The sequence below is a fragment of the Pelmatolapia mariae genome, linkage group LG3_W, assembly GCF_036321145.2.
Source record: "Pelmatolapia mariae isolate MD_Pm_ZW linkage group LG3_W, Pm_UMD_F_2, whole genome shotgun sequence".
Lineage (NCBI taxonomy): Eukaryota > Metazoa > Chordata > Actinopteri > Cichliformes > Cichlidae > Pelmatolapia > Pelmatolapia mariae.
In genome coordinates, this window is record NC_086229.1 from 26445066 (window position 1) to 26471124 (window position 26059).

Here is a 26059-nt window from a genome sequence, read left to right on the forward strand (position 1 = left end):
ACAGTGCCTCGTCTTTGTAACCAAGAGGGGTTAAGAGGGGAGGTACGTGTGGTAAACTATTGTTTGAAGTTTGTCAATAAATAGCTGCGAGGGAAGCTGCTCTTTGAAGGACTTTGGGCTGGAGACAGGTTAGGAGCGTGAGCTCCAAGAGCTGGTTCTTGACCAAGGACTTCCCTTGCTAGCAAGTAAAGGATGTTCGCCTTGTTTTTCTTTCATGGGAATAAGTCCTGGATACAGCGGGGTCTGAGTTCAGACCCAACATACTGTAAGAGCAACCAGTCAGACTCTTTATCAGTTACTGTGCAGAACTAATTATTAAATATCTGCAAATCCCACCATGTTTCTGCCTCTCTCCTAACCTGTATGGATAGTAACACTAAAACACTATTTTAAAAAGTGGTGACTTTAAGGACGCCTCATTAATGGTAGATTTGATACAGAATTGACTGAAGATGAACTGAAGCCAGAATAAGTGTGTTGATTAAATATAAAATAATTTATTAAAAGAGACGTAGAATAGAGACAGTGTGTAACACTCCACATTTAATTTGAGGCGAGTGTAACAGGAGGACAAAAACTGCAGCGAGGTATAATATTACATGTGAGTGAAGTTGCCCCCCCCCCACCTTCTTCAAATCCAACAAAAGTGGTATTAAATGTTTGTGCTACGTTTGTGCTGGTTTGTGTTGCAAAAATTTTCTTTTGTGCTGCTATCATTTTAAAGATATTCAAGAAAATTTCCAGAGGTCATCAGAGGTCAACCAGCCCCCCCACATTAATGGAATCAAACAAAACTGGTGTCAATCAACTGTGCTATGTTTGTGCTGGTTTGTGCTGCTAAAATTGTCGTTTGTGCTGCCTGTTTTAAAGATATTAACAAAAATGTAAAGGTCAAAAGGTCAACCAGCCCCCCCACATTACCCAAATCAAAGAAAAACTGATATCAAACATTTGTGCTACGTTTGTGCTGGTTTGTGCTGCAAAAATTTTCGTTTGTGCTGCTATCATTTCAAAAACATTAATAAAATAATGTCTTGATGCGTGCTCAATCATCTAGGTAAATAAATTCCAATAGGTTGATTCTGTTCATCTGGACATTTTCAGTGGGAGAAACGTTTCATCACTCATTGAAGTGACTTCTTGAGTCTCACCTGACTGCAGGTTTCCCCAACCTTATAAACAGTAGATGGTAAATGGACTGATTCTTATATAGCGCTTTTCTACTCTCTCGGAGTACTCAAAGCGCTCTATACAACATATCACATTCACCCAATCACACCCATTCACACAAGCACTTTATCTGTACTGAGTGCTGTATCTAACTACATTCACACACATTCATACTCCGATGGATGCATCGGAGAGCAACTTGGGGTTAGTATCTTGCCCAAGGATACTTGACATGCAGACTGGAGGAGCCAAGGATCAAACCACCAACCTTCCGATTAATAGGTGACCTGCTCTGCCTCCTGAGCTACAGCCACCCAGTACATTTGCACAGCGAAGGAAACTAGCACCACTGAATGAACAATGTGCTGGGGGGTTAGTTCCATGATTGTTAGCATGCAAATTCTTATGACCATTGATCATCGACTACTAATCAAAGACACAGATTCTCGAATGGCCATGAGTACCATTCACAGAAAGTTGGGGGAATGGCTGCGATCACAGCATTGAAAGATACCACTTTTGTTGGATTTGAAGAAGGTGGGGGGGCCAACTTCACTCACATTAATATTAAAACTCTGCTTCTGCATCCCAACTATGCGTAGTCATATGTTGGAGTGTTAATGAATTCAACCATATCTCTTGAACTAAGAGCTTCTCCATGCAAAGGTGGAGTGGATGCCATCTCTCGTAACGAGACCAGGTTTTCCCAGAAACTCTATCGAATTTCTATTATCAGGGGTGCACATAAGTGGTCCGCAGGTGCGCATTCGCTGTCAAAATAAAAGACGCGCACCAGATAAGAAGTTGCAACATTGTTTGTGTAGATACAATTTTATGGAGGAGGACAGACATTTGTTTAGAACTATTAAAGATGTCGAAGAAGCAAGCTCCTTTAAGAAATTACTTTGGTGTTCCTCCAACTCCAAAGAAATGTCAGAAGAAGTCAAAAGAAGAATGCAAAAGAAGCAGTATATGTACGCAAATGCGCGTTGCAACTTCTTATCTGGTGCGCGTCTTTTATTTTGACAGCGAATGCGCACCTGCGGCCCCTGTCTATTAAGGCAATGTTGCAGTTTCAAATTTGTTTCAGTGTCACCTGATCTTGCCCCAGGAATATAATAAACTATCATCAGTGTTGGGAAGGTTACTTTTAAAATGTATTCCACTACAGAATACTGAATACATGCCCCAAAATGTATTCTGTAACGTATTCCGTTACGTTACTCAATGAGAGTAACGTATTCTAAAAACTTTGGATTACTTAATATATTATTGTGCTGTTTACAACTACGTGAATGTACTATTGCTGTGATTTATTACTGTTACTGAAGGTCCGCGGCTCCGAACAGTAGTAAAGGGACCTCTGGCTAATACGGTGGGTTCTGTGTCGGGCTGGTAGCCGAAAAATATCTTTACTTTGTTGTCTGGGTCAACTTTGCTTGCCAGAGACAGAGAGAGGCGTTGAAAGGCTGCTCCAACGGAACTTATTTTTTCCGGAGGAAAACACGAACACAGTGTACAGTTGAGTCTTAACAGCTTACTTACAGCTGGGCTCGTCAGGCACTCTTCTTGGCTGCAGTGGTTATTATTATATTTACATGCTTCCAGCTCCCGTTTTTGCTCCGTGACAGATCGGACTTTTCCTTTCTCTCCCTCCCTCGCTCACAGACACATAACGTGTATGGTAGTCCATTCTCCCTGCGGCACGGAATGCTACAGGCATGGCCCTAAAGAATGTAGCCTCATGGGCAGTCCATGGGGCTACATTCTTTAGGGCCATGCCTGTAGCATTCTGCCTTTTAGCTTAGCACAACAACAACAACAAAAAAGCGCTCTCTCACCCAGGAAACACACAGAGAGAGAGCGTCACTCTGTAACCATGGCAACCGTAACGCTGCCGCCTGGAACAACATTACGTAGCTGTCAAACAAAACCCAAACAGTCCTGACCCGCGACATTATGAAACAGGGAAGTACCGCCGTGTAATCCATTTATTTCAACAAAGTAACTGTATTCTGAATACCACCTTTTTAAAGGGTAACTGTAACGGAATACAGTTACTCATATTTTGTATTCTAAATACGTAACGGCGGTACATGTATTCCGTTACTCCCCAACACCGACTATCATTGCTGGAGTGTCCAAATTCACATTTTTAAAAACAGAGTGACCAATATGCAAGAATAAATTGAAAAAACAAAAAAACAAATAGTAATTCAGAGGCTGGTGATACAAAAATGTAAATAAAAGTTCAATTTAGAATTCAATAAGGTTTTTGTTTATGCCATGATATAATACAGTTTTTAAATTTACATCAATGAACAAGGCTGAATCCTGACCTCAGTTTTTTAAGTGGACAATCTTGACTCTTTAATCCAGCAGACAGAAGTTTTACTCCTGCATCACGCAGGTCATTGTTACTTAGGTCCAGTTCCATCACAGTAGAGGTATGGGAGATGAGAAAAGGGCACAGAGCCTCACAGCTTCTCTCTGAGAGATTACAGCCAGACAATCTGAAAATCAATTATATTTGTGATTAAATGAAATTACCTTTTGTTTCAACCTACTACGGGATAAACAAATATTTCCACGTGGACGTAATTAATATAAATACACCTTCAAATTCAAGTCTGGAAATAATATATAGATGACATTTTTTAATTTGCTTAACAACACAATTATACCTCTATATCTAGATGTGCAACATTTAGTAAAAGACCGGTATCCTCTGTCACAGGTATACATACTTTTCAAATTAGAATTTATATGATTGTTGTTGCCAGATATAGTTCAAAATAATCCTTACTTATCCCATTCTCAACCTTGATGAGACCCCACATTCATCTTCTGTTTGAAACAGGCTGTTTTAGCTCTGCTTTGTATTCATTTTTGAGTAGTTAATGAAAAGCTGTAGGTCCAATGTAGAACAGGTCTGGAAAGCACTTTTATAAAGGCTACACTCAAAAAAGTTTCAGAAACGCTAACAATTTATGCTACTATAAACAATACATTGCACTGATAACAACAAAGATATGAGTAAATATTTACTCACAGAGCTTTATTGGAGGCTTTGACCACTGGCAGCAGCTTCAAAAGAGCTTCCTGAGAAGCAGAGTATTTCTTCAGGTCAAACACATCCAGATCTTTTTCTGATGAGAGCAAGATGAAGACCAGAGCTGACCACTGAGCAGGAGTCAGTTCATCTGTGGAGAGACTTCCTGATCTCAGGGACTGTTGGATCTCCTCCTCTAGAGAACGATCCTTCAGTTCACTCAGACAGTGGAACAGATTGATGCTTTTCTCTGCAGACAGATTCTCACTGAGCTTCCACTTGATGTACTGGACTGTTTCCTGATTGCTCTGTGAGCTACTTCCTGTCTGTGTCAGCAGGCCTCGTAGGAGAGTCTGATTGGACTGCAGTGAAAGACCCAGGAGGAAGCGGAGGAACAAGTCCAGGTGTCCATTTGAACTCTGTAAGGCCTTGTTCACAGCACTCTGAAATAAAGTCAGCCTCTCTAAAGAATTACTACGCTTAAACTTCTTGGAAGCCAATTGCTGCTCTTCCAGCAGATTGAGTCCAGTGTTGATGAAGGTCAGATGGACATGAAGAGCAGCCAGAAACTCCTGAACACTCAGATGGATGAAGCAGAACACCTTGTCCTGGTACAGTCCTCTCACCTCTTTGAAGACCTGTGTGAACACTCCTGAGTACACTGAGGCTGCTCTGATATTGATGCCACACTCTGTCAGGTCTGATTCATAGAAGATCAGGTTTCCTTTCTGCAGATGATCAAAAGCCAGTTTTCCCAGAGACTCAATCATCTTCCTGCTGTCTGGACTCCAGTGTGGATCTGTCTCAGCTCCTCCATCATACTTGACCTTCTTCACTTTGGCCTGAACCACCAGGAAGTGGATGTACATCTCAGTCAGGGTCTTGGGCAGCTGTCCTCCCTCTCTGGTTTTCAGCACATCCTCCAGAACTGTAGCAGTGATCCAGCAGAAGACTGGGATACTACACATGATGTGGAGGCTTCGTGATGTCTTGATGTGGAAGATGATCCTGCTGATCTGCTCCTTATCTCTGAATCTCTTCCTGAAGTACTCCTCCTTCTGTGGGTCAGTGAACCCTCTGACCTCTGTCACCCTGCCAACACAGTCAGGAGGGATCTGATTGGCTGCTGCAGGACGTGTGGTTATCCAGAGGCGAGCAGAGGGAAGCAGTTTCCCCCTGATGAGGTTTGTCAGCAGCACATCCACTGAGGTGGACTTTCTAGGGTCAGTCAGGATTGTAGTTTTGTGGAAGTCCAGTGGAAGTCGACACTCATCTAGACCATCAAAGATGAACACAACCTGGAAGTCTTCAAAGCTGCAGATTCCTGCTTCTTTGGTTTCAGTAAAGAAATGATGAACAAGTTCCACCAAGCTGAACTTTTCCTCTTTCAGCACATTCAGCTCTCTGAAAGTGAATGGAAATATGAACTGGATGTCCTGGTTGGCTCTGTCTTCAACCCAGTCCAGGGTGTATTTCTGTGTTAAGACTGTTTTCCCAATGCCAGCCACTCCCTTTGTCAGCACTGTTCTGATTGGTTTATTTCTTCCAGGTGAGGCTTTAAAGATGTCTTCTTTTGTGGTTATTGCTTCTAGACCATCTAGTTTCTTGGATGCTGTTTCAATCTGTCTGACCTCATGTTCATTGTTGACCTCTGAAGTCCCTCCATCTGTCATGTAGAGCTCTGTGTAGATCTGATTCAGAAGGGTTGGGTTTCCTGCTTTAGCGAACCCCTCAAACACACACTGGAACTTCTTCTTCAGTGCAGATTTAAATTCATGCTGACACCATTGGAAGTTTCTAGGCGAGGTTCCTAAATGAACCAATAGACAAAATACAACAATCAAGGATTTATTAACTGCACATACTGTAAATGTAATTTTGTCTGTTCCTTCAGACAGAATAAATTTTTCCTTTACTGAGCACTATAAATATTTAGAGCAGTAGCTAATATTTCTCACTTCTCAGCAGACACTCAGCGAACTCCTTCTGCTTCATTATCTTCAGGAAATCCAATGTGATCTTCACAAATGCTTCTCTGCTGCTTTCACTAGGCTCCTCATGTTCACCCTGCAATAAATTGCCATCCTTGCATTGACTCATTAAGCATCTTAGGTCATCTGGAGTCAGAACCTCCTGGATCTTCTTCAACTCACTCTTCACAAATGTGACGATGTTATCCTCCAGCAGCTGGAATAGAATACTTAATGAATGACCCAATCACACCACAACAAAGCCAGTTGTATCACAAATGCTTTAAGTCACACAAAGTAGATAACAGGCTGACATCTGCTAAATGGGTCAAACAAGGCAGAAATGACAGAAACACATGAGATCCTTCTAAAATATGATGTAACACTATAAATTAAGTGTCTTTCATAGTATTTGAATGTGTAAAGAAAGCTGAATTTTGAGCTTAATACAGGTGAAGAAGCTAAAACTTCTGCTAAAAAGAGGTGAAGAAAACAAACAGAGATACACAAAAGTACACACACAAGGACATACAAAGACAGACACACAGCAAAACATAAACACGGACATACAAAGAAACACACAGAGAGCCTGGAGTGTTCTGTGTGTTTCTATGGCAGCCAATCAGTCTAATAGTCTGAATCATTGAATAAAAGAATAAAAATTGGGTTGTACAAACACACACACTCACACTCACACACACACACACACACACTCAGACACATGGAACGTCTGCAGACCAAAGAGAGGCAAAAACCGCAGTTTTTTGGTGATACAAAATGTTGTGTAAATCAAAAAGTAGGTCGGATAGGACCGCAGTTCTTGTATTAAGTGAATCAGCAGGCTTTTGTGAACTTTCAAGGCAATTTTCAGGGCTCTCTGACACTCCATCATGGAGATATGACGAGAGAAGAAACAGCTTCATTTTCAGAGCTTGACTAGTTAAGCAGCAAAAAACAGACAGAAGCAACTAGAAAAAGAAAAAGAAAGAATAAAGAGAAACAGGATCTCAAATAGTGTCAATCCCTGTGAGGCATTCACACAACACAAGCCCCAATGTTTTCTATTTTTCACTTATTTTTTACCTGAAACAAATAATAAATAGATTTTTACTGATCCGCTGATAACATCCAGCTCTCTTTGTTCACTAATCCAATCCAACTTTATTTATAGAGCACTTTAAAGAACAACATGGTTGACCAAAGTGCTTTCCAATAAAAAAAAATACAGAAATAAAAGTTAAAAACAATACATTAAACAGACAAAGATAACAACAACAACAACAACAATAATAATAATAATAATAATAATAATGTAAAACTATTTTTAAGTCACAAAAAGAGATAAAACCACACGTAGCGATAATACAGGGAAAAGAAGTTTCATACAAAACAGGTATATGATCAGAAAAGACGTCATCATAAATTTTAAGGTTATAAACAGGCAAACCATGTGGGGAAAAAAAAAAAAAACAGATCCAGAGTATGTCCACGTTTATGTGTGGGACCAGTGACAGACTGCAAAACATTAAAAGCATCAAGTAGGTTTAGCACAGGGGTGTCCAAACTCTGGCCCGCAGACCCATTTTTAATGGGCCCGCAAGTAATTTTATACATAGATTAGAATATGGCCCGCACTTCAACTTTTGCTTGAGTGTATTGCACTTCTTAGTTTTAACACCAGGGGGAGCTACTGTTGATCAAAGCAGTTGCGCCACCAAAAAGGACAATCACAGAAGAAATTTACCCCAAGTTACTAAACATGGCAGAGCCAAAGAAGCGAAAGGTAGAAAGTGAGTGCAGAAAATTTCAGACACGGTGGGAGAGTGAATATTTGCCTGACCCTGGGTGGCGCTGTCACTTGGTGTTCGCTCGCTCTATGGTAGAGTATCGCTTCTAGGGCTGGGCGATATATTGAGTTTTTTTTAAAAATATCGATATATTTTTATACGAGATACAAGATGTGACAATATCCTTTATATCGATATAGTCTACGTTACGTTATAATTATAGTTGTGGAGCCACAAGTTTGCCTCTCTTTCGTCCACTTTTGTCTTTACGCAACGTTACTCGACCGCGCCTCTCCTTCACTGAACACAACTCCCCCTCCTCTCCCACTGCTTCACCTCAGGGCAGTGACAAGATGGACACGGCAAATCTCCGTTAACGAGTTACTGCGCATCGCCCCGTGCGTGGGGCTGGACGGCATCAACATGTTAACAAGCTAACCACGCTAACCACGATAACGCCATGCAGCCCATAGGGGCTGCAAAGCCTAAGATCCTTTCATTCTCTCAAAAGTTGACAGTGTGCCTTTTGTTAATTCTGGTTGTGCTTGATGACCGCGAACCGATTTTATGTGGTACGCAGCGCTCAGCAATCTGTCAAAAAATGTTTTAGTCCGACTTTGCTAAGCTACGGAGCTGCACCGCTTGATGGATTGTCAGAGCATTACGGCTACCGAGGAGCCTCGCGGAGTGATACGTACTGTGCTTCAACATAATATTACCGTACTGTGTGTGTATAAGGACCATAAATGGCACCTGTAAAGAGACATAGTTATGAAGCGGATTTCAAACTCCAGGCTGTCAGTCACGCAGTAGAACTTGGGAACAGAGCAGCTGTGAAATCTGTCTATGTTATTATGCTCAGTGTCTTTTAGTTTACATTTTGACTGCACAATTGTGAGCTTTTTTGTTATGCACAAAAACAACAGTTTTATTTATGGAGCATTATTATTTAATAAATGCTGATAATTTCTTTTTGAGAAGTTTTTTTCATGTACATCTAAGCTGTATGTTAATAAAAGTGCCTCTGTGAAATCTGGGACACAGTTTGACTAAGAACTCTTTTTGTTCTTACTTTATGGCTTTAAAAAAAATATCGAGATATATATCTTATATCGCCATCCAGCTAATAAATATCGAGATATGAATTTTGGGTCATATCGCCCAGCCCTGATGCTTAGCCTTGTCCACCCCAGCTGTAAAACTCAGAAACCAGTCTTACTTGTTATCATCTATCGTCCACCTGGGCCTTACACAGAGTTTCTGTCTGATTTCTCAGACTTTTTATCTGATTTAGTGCTCAGCTCAGATAAAATAATTATTGTGGGTGATTTTAACATCCATGTAGATGCTAAAAATGACAACATCAACATGGCATTTAATCTGTTATTAGACTCAATTGGCTTCTCTCAAAATGTAAAAGAACCCACCCACCACTTTAATCACACTCTAGATCTTGTTTTAACATATGGCATAGAAACTGAACATTTAACAGTGTTTCCTGAAAACCCTCTGCTGTCTGATCATTTCCTGATAACATTTACATTTACAATAACTGATTACACAGCAGTGGAGAGTAGACTTTATCACAGTAGATGTCTTTTTGAAAGCGCTGTAACTAAGTTTAAGAATATAATCCACCCAGTGTTATCATCTTCAATGGCCTGTACCAACATAGAGCAGAGCAGCTATCTGAACGCTACACCAACAGAGGTCGATTATCTTGTTAATAATTTTACCTCCTCACTACGTACGACTCTGGATACTGTAGCTCCTGTGAAAACTAAGGTCTCAAATCAGAAGTACCTGACTCTGTGGTATAATTCTCAAACACGTAGCCTAAAGCAGATAACTCGTAAGCTGGAGAGGAAATGGCGTGTCACAAATTTAGAGGATCATCATTTAGCCTGGAGAAATAGTTTGCTGCTTTATAAGAAAGCCCTCCACAAAGCCAGAACATCTTACTATTCGTCACTGATTGAAGAAAATAAGAACAACCCCAGGTTTCTCTTCAGCACTGTAGCCAGGCTGACAAAAAGTCAGAGCTCTACTGAGCCAACCATCCCTTTAACGTTAACTAGTAATGACTTCATGAACTTCTTCACAAATAAGATTTCTATCAGTAGAGAAAAAATTACCAATAATCATCCCACAGATGTAATATTATCTACAGCTACTTTTAGTACCATTGATGTTAAGTTAGACTCTTTTTCTCCAATTGATCTTTCTGAGTTAACTTCAATAATTAATTCCTCCAAACCATCAATGTGTCTTTTAGATCCCATTCCTACTAAACTGCTCTAAGAAGTCCTGCCATTAATTAATGCTTCAATCTTAAATATGATCAACCTATCTCTAATAATCGGCTATGTACCTTCATATGCCTTCAAGCTGGCTGTAGTTAAACCTTTACTTAAAAAGCCATCTCTAGACCCAGCTGTCTTAGCTAATTATAGGCCAATCTCCAACCTTCCTTTCATATCAAACATCCTTGAAAGAGTAGTTGTCAAACAGCTAACAGATCATCTGCAGAGGAATGGCTTATTTGAAGCGTTTCAGTCAGGTTTCAGAGCTCATCACAGCACAGAAACAGCTTTAGTGAAGGTTACAAATGATCTTCTTATGGCCTCTGACAGTGGACTCATCTCTGTGCTTGTCCTGCTAGACCTCAGTGCTGCGTTTGATACTGTTGATCATAATATCCTATTAGAGCGATTAGAACATGCTGTAGGTATTACAGGTACTGCACTGCAGTGGTTTGTATCATATCTATCTAATAGACTCCAATTTGTACATGTAAATGGAGAGTCCTCTTCACACACTAAGGTCAATTATGGAGTTCCACAGGGTTCAGTGCTAGGACCAATTCTGTTTACATTATACATGCTTCCCCTAGCCAGCATCATTAGAAGACATTGCATAGCAGTGAAAATGTATGCTGACTCTGGATGGCATTAACTTGGCCTCCAGTAACACTGTGAGGAACCTTGGAGTCATTTTTGACCAGGACATGTGCTTCAACGCACATATTAAGTAAGACTGCTTTCTTCCATTTGCGCAACATCTCTAAAGTTAGAAATATCCTGTCTCAGAGTGACGCTGAAAAACTAGTTCATGCATTTATTACTTCCAGGCTGGACTATTGTAATTCATTATTATCAGGATGTCCTAAAAACTCGCAGAAAAGCCTTCAGTTAATCCAAAATGCTGCCGCAAGAGTCCTGACAGGGACTAGAAAGAGAGAGCAGATTTCTCCTGTTTTGGCTTCCCTTCATTGGCTCCCTGTTAAATCCAGAATTGAATTCAAAATCCTGCTTCTCACATACAAGGTCTTAAATCAGGGGTCGGCAACCCTAGGCATGCGTGCCACCGTTGGCACGCGAAGGGTTAACTGATGGCACGCACGACCATAGCTGGACTGGCCATCGGGCATAAGGGCATTTGCTCGGTGGCCCGATTTTTTTTAAAAATTTTTTGGTGGTGGATTGGCCAGACGCTGGTCGGTGTGTAAAAATAACTCAGTTGTTTGGTGGTGGCTATGGCGGAGCTTCCACAGATTCAGTAAAATTAACAAGTGGTGGAGGCCAGCAGGTGGATGAGGGAAGGGGAGGCAGGAGGAGGAGAGACCCGAGGCAGCCGCCGGTCGGAGCGTCAGGTGAACTGAACTTCAGGTAAGAAGTTATGACCTGCAGTCTATCTGGGTCAGATATAAACCAAGTTTAGGTGGAGTTTATTTTCGTTGTGCTGACTTTTTACAGTCAGTTACAATAACTCGTACTGCGTACTAGCTAGCATGAACTTTATTTTATTCAAAAGGTTAGTTAGTAGAGTTGCCAACCGTCCCGTACAAACGGAATCGTCCCACATTCAGAGAAATTATTACGCGCTTCGTGTTGAGCTGAGAAGGAACACAGTTTGTCCCGGACTTCAGCCAGGATGGAAAAAGACACAAAGCTGGAGTTATTGTGTCTTTGCTACACAGCTGCATCTTCTTCTCCTCTCATTCTCTCCCCCTCCCTCTCCTGTTGCTACTTTAATCATGAAACTGATCAATGATCAGCTGATCAGCTTTTCTCTCTTGTTTATATATCGCCCACTTTGCGCCAGAAAGAGGAAACCGCCGGATGTCGCGCTAAACAACAGCAGCAAAGCTGCTGGTCATGATATCGGTTTGTATATCTGGTGAGAGGGAAACATGAAGATGAAACCAGGAGATGTCCTTACTGAATCACCAGAGCTGAACAGGTGATGGAGAAACAGGTTTACCTTTTAGGTGACATGGATGAGTTGAAGGGAAGTTATGAACAGTTTCTGAGAGACAAATAACACCAGGATCCTTTTCTCAGTAGCTGACAGCTGGTAACTGTGCAGGGGCGGCTCTAGCAGAGTTTTGCCAGGGGGCCAGGTAGGGTATTAACAGGGAAAGGGGGGCACAAAGAAATACTTTCTTATTCTCATTTAAAATGTCTGGCTGTTATTAAATAATTATCTGAAGCTCACAACCAAAGTTTTTATCTGACGTAAAATGTATAGAAATCATACATTTACCAACAAGACAGTGTACATCACTGTCACAGCAGCGTTTGTTTTCATTCAAAGGCTTTATGGCTTTAATATCTGGGGGGCCGGTCTTTAGTCAAAATGCATCCATAGACTCGAGACACAATGCATTTTTGGGACTTTCAGGTGTATGGACCAATGTTTTATTTTCTGATCAAACCAGAAATCTTTAATGAGCAGCTAGATTTGTCTCGCATTAACTGGCTGAGTTAATGCCAGTTAATGCGACATCGAAGCAGCTGGAATCTACAGCTGTGTGTGTTCATGGAGCTTGCATTTTCACCTGCTGAACATCACTACCTGACAAGTTTAACTGTCTTCAGAACATTGCAGAGGCCTTATTGACAGTATTTGGCTCTACATATCTGTGTGAGCAGATTTTCTCTCACATGAGTGTCCTCAGGTAGCCGTCTGAATGCTGGACACTCGGAGACCTGTGTCTCTGAGTGGGAGACCAGAGATCACATTAACATGTGTGTCTCTGTATTAACAGACATACCATATTGGCCCAGTTTATTTTTCTTATCATTGTTGTGAGGAGACCATAAATAGCATTTGTATTTTCTGTTGTACAGTTCATTTGCTGTTATGGATAAAAAGTGTCTTTTTTTGTTTCAAAATAGCTGATAACTATTCGCCGATAGCTGCCAACATCTGCGAACAAATATAATTCTATAAAGTGGTTCTATATAATGTGTAGCTGTTAATATAGAGCGTTATTAAATTTATTGCTAATGCAATCATATGGCACACTGACTTCTGAGGAAATTTTAAATGGCACTCGCCATCAGAAAGGTTGCCTACCCCTGTCTTAAATAATCAGGCCCCATCTTATCTTAATGACCTTGTAGTACCATATCACCCTATTAGAGCACTTCGCTCTCACACTGCAGGCCTACTTCTTGTCCCTAGAGTATTTAAAAGTAGAATGGGAGGGAGAGCCTTCAGTTTTCAGGCCCCTCTTACGGTGGCCCTGAAGTGCAAACCACAAAAACAAATCACAAAACGCAAAAACAAATTGAAAAGCACAGAAACAAATTGAAAAGCGCAAAAACAAATCTCTTAACGCAAAAACAAATTGAAAAGCGCAAAAACAAATTCACTTAACACAAAAACAAATTCACTTAACGCAAAAACAAATTGAAAAGCGCAAAAACAAATCACAAAATGCACAACAAATTGAAAAGCGCAAAAACAAATTGAAAAGCGCAAAAACAAATTCACTTAACGCAAAAACAAATTCACTTAACGCAAAAACAAATTCACTTAAATTGAAAAGCGCAAAAACAAAAACCAAACCGGAAGAGGTAGGTACCAATGCTGCAACAACAGGCATCACTGATTGGATGATGGATCCGGTAGCCTTTTGAACCGGAAGTTGTTCTGTTCGGAAGTTTGGTGACTGCTCTACCAACTTTTTTCCACAACTCGGACAAAACATGTTGGCTGTATCCAAATTCAGGGTCTGCAGCCTTAAAGGCTGCATTTTAAGGCCGATTACGTCACAGCGGCGCGCCGAAGGCTGTCCCAATTCAAAGGCTGCTCGAAACGCGGCCCTCAAATTCGGCCTTCATTTCCATGAATTTTAAGGCTGTGGCGGTGTAGACTTCGTGGCCCAACATATCTCACAATTCATAGCGCGGCAGTCACGCGGCAGACGGCAGAAGCATAGCGGCCGAAGAGTAAACTGTTAAACGTAAGTACTGAATATGATGTCACTTTTTTATGTGCAAATGTTTAATAATGAGGAACATTAAAACATTACTGTTGGCCACATGTCGACAAAGTTATTTGCCATTAGCGATGTTTGTACTTTCAGCGTTTACTTTGTTTTAAAGCATTTAAAATACAATAGTTGACCTTAATCTTACAGAGAATGTGATGATTTTATGGATAATTAAAGTCAGTCATATATCCACAAACACAACAAGCTGAAAGTCAGTGATGCTGCTCGGTTTGCAGTCCTGAATATCACGGCACAAGCAGCATTCACTGCACTGTTAATGTTAGCTATGTTATATTGCTGCCTCTGTTCGGTGGTGTCGAGCCAAACGGACTTTAACGTGTGTTTGAACGAGCTGACGGTTCACTCGTTAAGCTGAAAGAAAGATGCTTTAATCACAGGAGTAACACATGTGTCCACTGCACCATCTGGGAACTCTTCTTGTTTAGCACTCGTAATAACACAAACACTAAATCCTACTGTTTGTAGCAGTGTGTACAAATGAGACTGTCACCTGTCTGTCTGTCCTGCACTCTCTCTCTGTTTCTTTCTCTCTGATTGTGGAATAAAAGTATGAACATGTATTTATAAGTTACACTTGTGTTTGAATCCTGCAGCTTATCACACATTTGATTTCCATGTGTGACAACTGGAAGTGTCCAGAGTGAGGACAGACTGAGGGACCCACTGCTGCACATCATCTGTGAGGCTTTGCACCCCTGATGATCCACCAGGACAAACTCAGCAGTGTGTGAGGAAGAGGAGGAGGAAGAGCCAGCAGCAGCTGACAGATGGAGAGAAAAGACAGACTGTTCCCTGTTTGTGAAGGACTGCTAGGAAAGTTTAAAAAAAAAACTAATTATCTGTCCTGAATCATTATTAGGTAATGTTCAGATAATTTGATCATTCCAGGGTTTTCAGTGTGGGAGAAAGTACTCAGGGCCTTCAAGTTACACACTATGAAAGGCAGCAACAAGTTTAATATTCAGAAACCTAAAGTATGTATCAGCAGCAGAATGGAGCTAAAAATAAATGTTTGTTTCAGTTCTATGAAGCTTTGAGTATTTTGGATTAGTAGCACTGCTGTGTTTGTTGCATCATATTGTTATGATATAGTCTGAGGTAAGTTGATCTATAGTGTTACATCATATTCTATAAGGATGTTATGTGTTTGTAGACTTTCTGCCCAGTTTGACCCATTTAGCAGAAGTCAGCCTGTTTAAGGCTCTGATATCTATTCTGTATGACTTAAATCAGTTATGACATGGTCTGATTTTCTCACCCAATAAAGGAATATTTCATATATCAGTCTACTCTTTGTTTATCAGAAACAGTTTTCACAGCTCGTACATTTTCTTTTTACACATACATGTAAGCATTGAGCCAAATTTAGTAATGCCAACATATTACACGGACAATATTTGTCTCTTATATATAATACATCTATATATACACTGTCAAAGATACTTGAGTGTCTTTGAGTGAAGATTTAAGGTGATAGGACATATAAATAACTGCAACTTGAATCTTTACTGAAGCTCAGTATTAGACACAGAGTTCACTCATGAATTTCACTCACATGTGCTGTACCAGTGTACCTGCACATGTGATGTGACAATAGAAGTGATTTGATTTGAGAGTTCAAACTCACTGCTGTGATAACTTATGATTAATATAATAACTATAATATTGGCCATATCATATTTACACTGACTTTAGTCTCATGAACAACATTAGCTAATTGCTATTTACTAGCTAATCTTAAATGACTCTTCAGTACAGATATGAAGGCCAGCAATCATATTTTACAGTCCTGTGGTCTCAGCCTCAGATACTTATTAAATCACACAAAGATCGTGTAGAAACAAACACACGAACAAAATATGTTCTCCTTCATTTCCGTCAAAGCTGTATGAAACGTTTCCAGCGGTTGGTGTTATGGTTGCTAGGCAACCTGGGCAGCGCGACGGAGGCTAGACCGTCCCATTTCACAAGCCTCGCACTTCTGGCCTTAGCGGTCTTTAAGTACGCGGCCCTTGAGGATCGTTGAGGCTGCGTACTTTAAGGCTGCAGACCCTGAATTGGGATACAGCCAACATGTTTTGTCCGAGTTGTGGAAAAAAGTTGGTAGAGCAGTCACCAAACTTCCGAACAGAACAACTTCCGGTTCAAAAGGCTACCGGATCCATCATCCAATCAGTGATGCCTGTTGTTGCAGCATTGGTACCTACCTCTTCCGGTTTGGTTTTTGTTTTTGCGCTTTTCAATTTGTTGTGCGTTTTGTGATTTGTTTTTGCGCTTTTCAATTTGTTGTGCGTTAAGTGAATTTGTTTTTGCGTTAAGTGAATTTGTTTTTGCGCTTTTCAATTTGTTGTGCATTTTGTGATTTGTTTTTGCGCTTTTCAATTTGTTTTTGCGTTAAGTGAATTTGTTTTTGTGTTAAGTGAATTTGTTTTTGCACTTTTCAATTTGTTTTTGCGCTTTTCAATTTGTTGTGCATTTTGTGATTTGTTTTTGCGCTTTTCAATTTGTTTTTGCGTTAAGTGAATTTGTTTTTGTGTTAAGTGAATTTGTTTTTGCGCTTTTCAATTTGTTTTTGCGTTATGAGATTTGTTTTTGCGCTTTTCAATTTGTTTTTGCGTTAAGAGATTTGTTTTTGGTCCGTGTACTTTTCGGTATTTGAAGTTTCGTTTCAGAAAGTATAATTTAAAAAAGAAAATGAGACACTTATTTAATTCTCAACTTAAAAAGCTAAAATGAAAAACGTAAAACAATTGTTTTTTTCATTTTGTCCTTTCGCACATCAGAAACGAAAAACCCAAGAAAAAAGAACGAGAAAGGGCCCTTTATTTATTTTGTCTGAACCGGAAGTTTTAGTAGGTCAACAACCTGTACAAGTGATGCGCAAACTTATGGCAAACACTGTAGTGTGGACATCATGACGTTGGAAAAATACTCAGACGTGATCATGGAGATGGCAAAACAAGGCCTGTCATCGGAAATTATATCAGAGCGTCTGTCATATGAACACGGGGAAGTGAGAGGATTTTCTGCGAGAAATGTTAGAAAGTTTTGTGCTGAGCAAATCACTAGCTGTCGACTCTCGGACACACGGTTGGAGCTTGAGGTGACACAAGCTATAAATGAGGTAAGGTACTTTCTTCCTTCACCTTATGACTGTGTATGGTTGTCTTAACTGGGTTGTAAGGGGGTTAGTCTAGACTGTGTGCGCGCGCCCGCGCGTTTTAGCGTCTTGCGGGTGGTGGGTAACGTTAGTTATTTTAAAGATGTCTCTCACTGGTATTTGTACAGTTAATTAGCACAATACTTTAGCTTTACACATTTGCTTTCAGAATAAGCTACTTTACATTTGTTGTTCTAGTAGTAGCATGATCTTTTATTTTAAACAGGTGGGCCCAACATATGGCCGCAAAATGATGAAGGGCTATCTGTCCACAAAAGGGGTACATGCTGCAGAGGGACGAATTGGGTCAATTTTAAGAGAGGTGCATCAACCTTATCATGAAGCAAGACGCCAGGTAGCCTATGTTATTTAATCTTCCACTAGAACTGTATTCCAATGTTCTTTGTCATATTTGTGATATACATCATGTAATGGTAGGGCCTAATTCTGTTTAACAGATGTACGCCCTGCTTTAACAGTTACTTGACTCTTCCTCAAACGTATGATCAAATCTGCCTTTATCCAGTCAGCTGTCATTTATTTTTGTGATTTTTTTGTAAGGGAGCTCGGAATCTTAATCCCACACCGTACCATGCTGAATGCATGGGGCACAAGGTTCACCTGGACCAAAACGAGAAACTTGTAATGTTTGGAGTCACCCATGTTTTAGCTGTAGATGGATTCAGTAAAAAGATTGTGAGTCATTCCACAATGCCAATCAAAAACAACTTGAGCATCTATGAATATGTTTTCAGGTAATACAACCTCTCAAACCATTTATTTCATCTTAAGTGTTTTGATGGACATGTTAGTCATATTGGACATGAGCTGCACCCAAATTTACAATATTTGAATTTAAATTAGACATGCAACAGATGGGTCTGGTTATGTTCCTGAATATAATATATTAAGAACTTACCAAACATTTTGATCAACATTTTCTATTAATGTAAAAATAAATAAAATGGAATTGCACATGAATCATTTAACTACTTTATTGCAATTAATCAGTGTTCATTTATGAATGGAACAAGGTTCTTGGATTTCCACATATCTTTCAATTGTTCTGACATACATCTAAAGTCTGAGCATGACAGTGACATTGCAAAGAAACTTAAGAAATATATGTTGTCCTACTACAACTAAAATATTACCCAAAAAAAACATGAATGAATACATTCAAAATAATAACACCTTTGCTGGTCTTAAAGCAAAATAGTTAATAAATGTTCTTTATTTTTCCTGTACCAGACCTGCAGTGATCACCTATGGTATGTGGGACCAGGTGCGAGTAGACCATGGAAAGGAATTTTATTTAACACTGTTCATGCAAGAGATGCTGTCACATCATCGCTTCAATCAGGAGAGACTGCCTTATTTACAGACCTCATCCACAAGAGTAAGATTTAAGTACCATTAACATCAGCTGAAATTCTTATACTATTACGTGTACTACTACGTACATTTAAGACATGTTTCTTTTAACTCTTTTAGAACCACACAGTTGAAAGGATTTGGCCTGAAATCAACAACCGTGTCAACTACCCACTAAAAACTGCCCTACTCCAGCTGATGGACCAGGAGGAGATAGATATGGAGGATAACCTTGTGCGATACTGTGTGTCCAATCTAACCTGTCAGCTGTGTAACATTGGTCTTGCAAGTGTGGTAGAATCATGGAATGCTCATAGAATCCCAGGTAAAAAAAAAAAAAAAAAAAAAGTCAGATTGCTTACAACCCTGATAATGAACATTTAAACACCTCCTCTATTTTTTACAGGAAAAGGCATACCAAATCACTTTGCAGAACATGGGTGTAAAAGAAGAATTTCTCCAGAGCTCTTGCCAAATGCACTTGAAGCAGCAGACCTTTACAGGCAGCACTTGGGATCTGCACTCAAAGAATATTCGACTTTTGGAGTTGATCCCTTCACAACCGAACAGGACAAACTTAGAACAGAGAGTCATTTTGCAGAAAAATATCCTGATATTTCACATTTGTTTTTTAGAGCCGTAAATGGTGACTTTATGCCATACAAAGAAGCTCTGCTCTGTCTCATAAACATAACTCAGAGAAATGTATGAACCACTGCATCTGTAAACTGTACAGAACAGACAAAAAAAAAATCAACTGACTGTAAACATTTGTGTGTACACACTACATTACTCCTCTGCAAAAAAAGATTTCAATACAGAAAATGCAGCTGTTAGACCAGTAATTTGTAGAACTCCGTTGTTACTCTCCCTGCATTTTGCACAGTGCTGTGATGTCTCTTGCCACTGTTCCACACATGTCTTGCAGCCAATAATGCTTCTGCAGCACAGTGAGAACACTGGATCCTCAATGATGTCTGCAAAAGTAAATCAGATAAGTGAGACTGTTATCCATTTATGTTGAATTTAGTTCAAACTATAGGTTCAAAGTCAGTCTTGACATAAATTTACAGACAGCATGCAGAATATTTTTGGTTATTCTGTAATTACTCTTGTTCACGCTGTTCTGAGAAAGTCCCTGTCTATATTTTTGTCTATAATTGATGAGGGGCAAAATCAGTACATTTTCTCAATTAGCAAGCAAGAAAAATGAAAAAGTTACAGGTACTTGATTCAATATATGCAACTACAGTCCCATTTTAAATGTGAACTTTTTAGTTTTGCATTACTGTGAACAGTGTACCGTCACCCATACTGACATTGTAATCAATTTGAAAAGCTATACTTTCATAGTCAAGATTGCAAGGAGAACCCAAATTAAATGTGCATGTAAACTTTTGAATGTTATGTTACAGTAGACCTGCATCTTGATTGTCTGTGCCTAAGTATTTAAATGGACACTGCTGAATAAAGAGCCTATGTTTGGTAAAAAAATGTTTGTCCAAAGTAATGATTGAATGTGGTTTGACATTGTTTTAATTGTAATTAAAATGTTAGTGTAGATGTAATGTATTTACTAAGCAACATTTGAACATACTCATACAAACCACGCAGCTAAATCCCTCCTTGAGTGTCTGCAGCTTGGGGGTTGTGACTTTCTGGGCAACTGCAAGATCAGTGAGCTCTTTGATTGCTGCTGTGACAGCTGGCAGACTTTGAGATGCCAACACCAACTCTTCTATTTTGTCACTCACTTCTCCCAAACTGGCACTGTCATCATCTTTACGGCTGCTACAAATAAAAATGGATAATCAGATGTCAAAGCTACTTACTGGCTTAAAGAAACATCACATCACTTACTGATAGATGATGATTTATGTAGTGATGTCTTACTGCTATTATAGGATTTAAATCAAATTAATTCTTCTATATTGATGTTCATCCTATAGTATATACATATTTATTCACATACCTCAGTTTCTTCCTCTTTGTTCCCTGGAGGCAATTAAAGTCTTGTTCAGGCACAGCAAGAATTTTTCGTGCATTTTGTCTCCAGTACTGTGACCCTACAGATGAAAAACAAAACCAAAGAAACCTGTTTAGAAGCCAATACCATATTACCCAATAAATATTACAAAGAGTCTGGTAAGACATGTCTCTCCATAAGATATGGGCTTTAGCTGTAATATTATGGCTCACCTGTTGTGCCCTCCGACTCCAGAATTGCATTGCCCTGTGCATCTGTCAAAATTATTGGGTTGTAATTACCAATGGCATCTTGCACTTTTCCTACTATCCCTTGAAGCGTAGCCTCAGACTCCAGGAATCGTACAACCACCATTCTATTGGGAATCAACCTCCCACCAACTACATCTGCAAAGTACACTGATCTGTAAAACAAAACATAATAATTTTACATATCTTGTAAAAGACAGCAGGCCACAAATCCATTCAGTGATTGCTATAGGCAAATTGTACTAAAACAGCTTTGCTATTCTTAACAATTCAACTATCCATGCACCTTATGTTTCTTTTTATTTTGCCTGTTCTGTAATTTAATATTCAAGAACACAGACTCATCCTACCTCTGAAATGTTTTGGAGGACATAGGGGAACTTGAAGTAGCCTGCTGTGAACGTGAAGGTGCAGACGCTGCCACAGCTGGTGCTCGCATAAATGCAAAACGCTGCCCGCTGGAACCTGCTGTTGGAATTGACTCCATGTCTTCTCCGTGGACTTCATAGTGACCTCTGGGTGTAAGGTCTAATGCGCTGAAAACACCAGAGACCGCACCGGGGAACATAGCCACGTTTGAATCATCCGTGATGTACAGAGTATGCGCGGATACCTGTTTAAGAAAAGTTTCCGTAAATCACGTTGCTCTGCTAACGTGTTACTCCTGTGCACACGGTTAATAGGCTCTAAAGGCTTACTTATTAGCTAGTAGCCGGTAAAAGTCAATGAATAACTATTTACACATTAGCACATGTGCACAATTCACATATTAGCACAATGAAGACGGCTAGACATAGTATTAGTAAAAGTAGGCCTACATGAAATCACCAAATGTTAACGTTAGCCGTTCCGCAGTAAGGAAGAACAATAACGTTCATAAAAAAACTGCTGAAAGCAAAGTTTGCGAAGTTTACATATCTACCTGAAAGATGCGACCCAGTTTTTCTGCAGTCATGTCTTCGTCCCGGAGTGTCACTCTCTTAGTTTTCCTAAAAACAACGTAATGGTCCATCCTCTGTTTATTCCAGTGTAACTTTAAGGCCGTCGATCTCTTGTGTGGGGGACGGTGTGCGCGCGCCATAAAAAAACGCGCAGAAGAAGTACTTCCCGTTTCAGACATTGAAAATGCGTCTATTTTTTTGTTTTTGCGCTAGTATACTTTCATTATTTGAATCACGAAGAAATCCAAAAAAGCACGTCTAATTTTAAGTGTATGACGGCTATTTGTTACCACCGAATGAAAAAACAAGTTATTTTCGCCCATTTTATTCTTTATCAAAAATTAAAAAAATGAAAATTCTTTTAAATATCGTTTTTTCGTTTTGGTTTCTGAAACAAAACTTCAAATACCGAAAAGTACACGGACCGTTTTTGCGCTTTTCAATTTGTTTTTGCGCTTTTCAATTTGTTTTTACGTTTTGTGATTTGTTTTTGTGGTTTGCACTTCAGGGCCACCGTACCCTCTTCTGTGGAACCAGCTTCCAGTTTGGATTTGGGAGACAGACACTATCTCTACTTTCAAGATTAGGCTTCTAACTTTCCTTTTTGCTAAAGCATATAGTTAGGGCTGGACCAGGTGACCCTGAATCCTCCCTTAGTTATGCTGCAATAGACGTAGGCTGCCGGGGATTCCCATGATGCATTGAGTTTTTCCTTTCCAGTCACCTTTCTCACTCACTATGTGTTAATAGACCTCTCTGCATTGAATCATATCTGTTATTAACCTCTGTCTCTCTTCCACAGCATGTCTTTATCCTGTTTTCCTTCTCTCACCCCAACCGGTTGCAGCAGATGGCCCCGCCCCTCCCTGAGCCTGGTTCTGCCGGAGGTTTCTTCCTGTTAAAAGGGAGTTTTTCCTTCCCACTGTCGCCACTGCTTGCTCATAGGGGGTCATATGATTGTTGGGTTTTTCTCTGTACCTCTGAAGCGCCTTGAGGCGACTTTTGTTGTGATTTGGCGCTATATATAGCGATATAAAGAAAAATGAATTGGACTGAATATTTCTTCAAAGAATTAAAGGGGAAGTGTGTGTGTTTGATCTGCACTGAAACTGTGGCAGTTATGAAAGAGTATTATGTACGACGTCATTATGAAACCAAACATCAGGCCTATGCATCCTACACTGGTGCTGAGCGAGAGCAGAAATTAAAGCAAAGGGTAGCTGTCCTGCGGGGTCAGCAACAGTATTTTTTTCGTGCTCAAATTGTCCAGAAAAAGGCTCCAATAGCAGCTATGAGGTCGCCCAACTCATCGCAAGACATGGCAAGCCTTTTTCAGATGGAGACCTCATAAAACTCTGCCTCGTTAAAGTCACCGAAATAATGTGCCTGTAAAAAGTGCAGGACTTCAACAACGTCAGCATGTCCAGAAATACAGTTGTGTGACGCATTGAAGACTTGTCAGCCAACATTAAACTGCAACTGTCTGATAAAGCTGTGCTTTTGATTTTTACTCCATCGCATGCGATGAGAGCACCGATGCCACAGACGCCGCACAGCTGCTAATTTTTTTGCGGGGAGTGGACGAGAGCACGAGCGCTTTAGGTGAGTAAAAAATATATTCCACAGTACACGTGTGTTAATAAGCATGCATGTGCAGGTACACATGCTTCAAATATCAATAATGCGCATCAATTCTGTCACTACCCTGCTTTTGCGCACCACTTTCTTATATGCGTTTTTCTTGTTAACACACAGAGTACACACCGCTGTGCGCAGCGCACGCACACGCAAAGTCAGCTGATTTCATCTGATGCAGATTTGCTCCTTGATCAAGTGACATTTGTCCGAATTTTTGGCACGAGTGGCGTACGATCAGCACCGCAGCTAGATGGCCCGATTTACATACCCAGCGCAGCTGATACTCACCAGAATAATTTACTAAAATTATATGCACTCCTGTTATTAAGTCCAGTTCAGTCTATTAATATTGATAACGGTTTCAAATGAACGTTAATAGATGTTTTGCTAAGCCTAATAACTTAAATAACAAGCTTGAAATTTACCCATCCCATTTTCCCCTTTATTGTTTTTCTCTGTGCTGTAAATCTTCTGTCTAAGAAGAAATGTGCTGCTGTTCTGAGAATGAGCTACCAAACCTTTTTCTGAATAAATCAATAAAGATCCATTTATGGAAAGCTCTGATGAAGGCAGTTTTGTCTTTAATTATATTCAACAATATAACACATTTGACCACTTTTAAGTGATTTTTCTAACTTTAATACGTTAAGGTTATATACCTTATATAACCTATATATGCCCAGCCCCTCCTATATTTTTATGTATGTGGCCCTCAGTGAAAAACGTTTGGACACCCCTGGTTTAGTAGGACAACAACACATAAATATTCATATCGCCAAGGATTAAAACCTTGTCATACTTTGGCATTATTTCAGCCAAGAACTCAGACGAGTCATTAATAAAGTTCCTGTTATATTTAGGTGGACAGTAAATCGCCGCACAAGGAACAGAATGACTGCTACCAAGCTCAAACATATTCAATTCAGAACTGGAGAAAATGACAGGTGACGACAGTGAAAATTATTTTTATACTTTTCACTGTTACTTTCGTCTAATTTGACTCTCGCAAATGGATGTTTGTGTCTGTGTGTGCCTCCCAGGCAACTCCCAGGGCCTCCAAAGTATGGAGGCCTATCTCCTCTCACCACACTCCCTGCCGGTGACTGATGCCCTCAGGGGTCGGTGCATTAGTGGTTCTTGGTGTCCGGGGCTGGGCGCTCAGGCATGTACCAGCTCACTCCCGGTGGCTACTTGGCGGGGCCTGGTGCCTGTTGCTCGGTCAGGCCTCTTCTGGGGCGTAGGGGACCCTCCGGCCTCCGGACTCTGGGCCTGCGGCTCTGTTCACTCTGGCACAGCTGGCTGCCGGCAGAGCCGGCGGGCACGCCAGTGCAGCCCCCTCTGGCTTCTGCTCCGTGGCTACTGGGTGACCCCCTTGTCTGGGGATCTACTCAGCCCTTCCCAGGAGGGTGGCATGGATGCCCCTCCGGTGGTCCTCCTTGGGCTCTCGCACTCTGGGGCCTCTGGATGTCTGGAGCCCGGATCTCCTCCATGCCTGCTTCAGGCCCTGGGGGACGGGGCTATGGGCCTCCACACCCTCTAGCAGACCGTTACATGTGGAAACCTTTTGAATACAAGCGCGTTGATCCACACAGGTGTGCACACGGGTGTTCACTGTTCATAGACATAAACTACACCTTTCTTAGCTGCTACTTCAAAGCACATTGTGCGCTGTCGGTCCTGCGTGCTGCACAACAACATTCAATATTTAGTATTTACTGCTGTGTACACTTAGCTAGATTAATGTGATGGTGTTGTGTTTATTATGTTGCTTTGTTTTTTTGCTTGTTTTCTCTTCTTTTTCTCTCAACAGGTGATCCAGGAGATTTTTTTAAGCGCCCTTTCTCACTGTCCCTCTTCCCTTCTGAGGGTTTTCTTTTCCTTCATCTTTCTTTCTCCCTTTCCTATCCCCCAGTCATGTCTGTCCCGTGTGTAACAACTGAAAATAAAATAAAATAAAAAATAACAACAAAGGTCGATCAAATAGACCAATACGGCAAGGCCTTGATAATCCACTTGGTAAAGTAAATCCATTTGGTATCCTTGTTGGCCTTCAGACAACAAGGATATCTGACGGCTAAAGAACCAAATGGGATAGGCAAAAAAAAAAAAGAAAAGAAAAAAATCTCACTCAGTTATGTATGGTATATGTGGTATATGTCCACCTACATAACAGCAGCTGGCTACACCCTGTAATGGCTACACCCTTTATTTTATGTATTGATCACATTAGTAATAATAACATCACTTTGTCACTTAGTTATATACATGTCAGATAGCACCACAAGTATGTCTTTATGCTCTATTACACCATACAATGCCCTACTGTGTGTGTGTGTAAGTTCATGTTAAACAGATGGTGAAAAACAAAGGTGCCTCCCTCATCAGACCGTAGGAAGGATTCGAGAGGTAAATCTCCAGGTGATGGATA

The 26059-nt window shown here is 40.4% G+C and overlaps 3 protein-coding genes across 4 annotated transcripts in view; 1 reads left to right on the plus strand and 2 right to left on the minus strand.

The window, feature by feature from the left end:
- Positions 1 to 26059, minus strand: part of LOC134624314 (protein NLRC3-like) — a 55911-nt gene that overhangs the window by 16539 nt on the left and 13313 nt on the right. The window contains exons 5-7 of one of the 2 annotated variants that reach the window (XM_063469289.1): positions 6181 to 6409; positions 4223 to 6032; positions 3510 to 3683 (exon numbers count right to left, since the gene is read on the minus strand). In XM_063469289.1, the coding sequence (XP_063325359.1) occupies positions 3510 to 3683; positions 4223 to 6032; positions 6181 to 6409 (2213 nt within the window). The remainder of the gene's footprint in view (positions 1 to 3509; positions 3684 to 4222; positions 6033 to 6180; positions 6410 to 26059) is intronic. The other variant, XM_063469290.1, reaches the window with a different exon arrangement.
- On the plus strand, positions 16920 to 19642 carry LOC134624333 (uncharacterized). Its single transcript, XM_063469315.1, has 6 exons — positions 16920 to 17407; positions 17670 to 17798; positions 18005 to 18198; positions 18695 to 18842; positions 18938 to 19142; positions 19224 to 19642. The coding sequence occupies exons 1-6, from the start codon at positions 17198 to 17200 to the stop codon at positions 19526 to 19528; spliced, it is 1191 nt and encodes a 396-aa protein (XP_063325385.1). The 5' UTR covers positions 16920 to 17197; the 3' UTR covers positions 19529 to 19642.
- LOC134624336 (uncharacterized) lies at positions 19514 to 24201 on the minus strand. Its single transcript, XM_063469318.1, has 6 exons — positions 21975 to 24201; positions 21403 to 21665; positions 21017 to 21207; positions 20790 to 20883; positions 20415 to 20608; positions 19514 to 19794 (listed from the first exon to the last, which is right to left on the minus strand). Exons 1-6 carry the CDS (start codon positions 22170 to 22172, stop codon positions 19607 to 19609), a joined length of 1128 nt encoding a protein of 375 aa, XP_063325388.1. The 5' UTR covers positions 22173 to 24201; the 3' UTR covers positions 19514 to 19606.

Excerpts from the sequence above, each read along its gene's own strand:
- LOC134624333 (XM_063469315.1), top strand. The coding sequence starts at position 17,198 with ATGACGTTGGAAAAATACTCAGACGTGATCATGGAGATGGCAAAACAA. Across the intron at positions 18,843-18,937 it reads TACAGACCTCATCCACAAGA|AACCACACAGTTGAAAGGAT; the intron begins GTAAGATTTAAG and ends TAACTCTTTTAG. Across the intron at positions 19,143-19,223 it reads GAATGCTCATAGAATCCCAG|GAAAAGGCATACCAAATCAC; the intron begins GTAAAAAAAAAA and ends TATTTTTTACAG.
- LOC134624336 (XM_063469318.1), bottom strand. The coding sequence starts at position 22,172 with ATGTCTGAAACGGGAAGTACTTCTTCTGCGCGTTTTTTTATGGCGCGC. Across the intron at positions 20,609-20,789 it reads ACAAAGAGGAAGAAACTGAG|CAGCCGTAAAGATGATGACA; the intron begins GTATGTGAATAA and ends TTTTATTTGTAG. Across the intron at positions 19,795-20,414 it reads TAGCTGCGTGGTTTGTATGA|ACATCATTGAGGATCCAGTG; the intron begins GTATGTTCAAAT and ends TTACTTTTGCAG.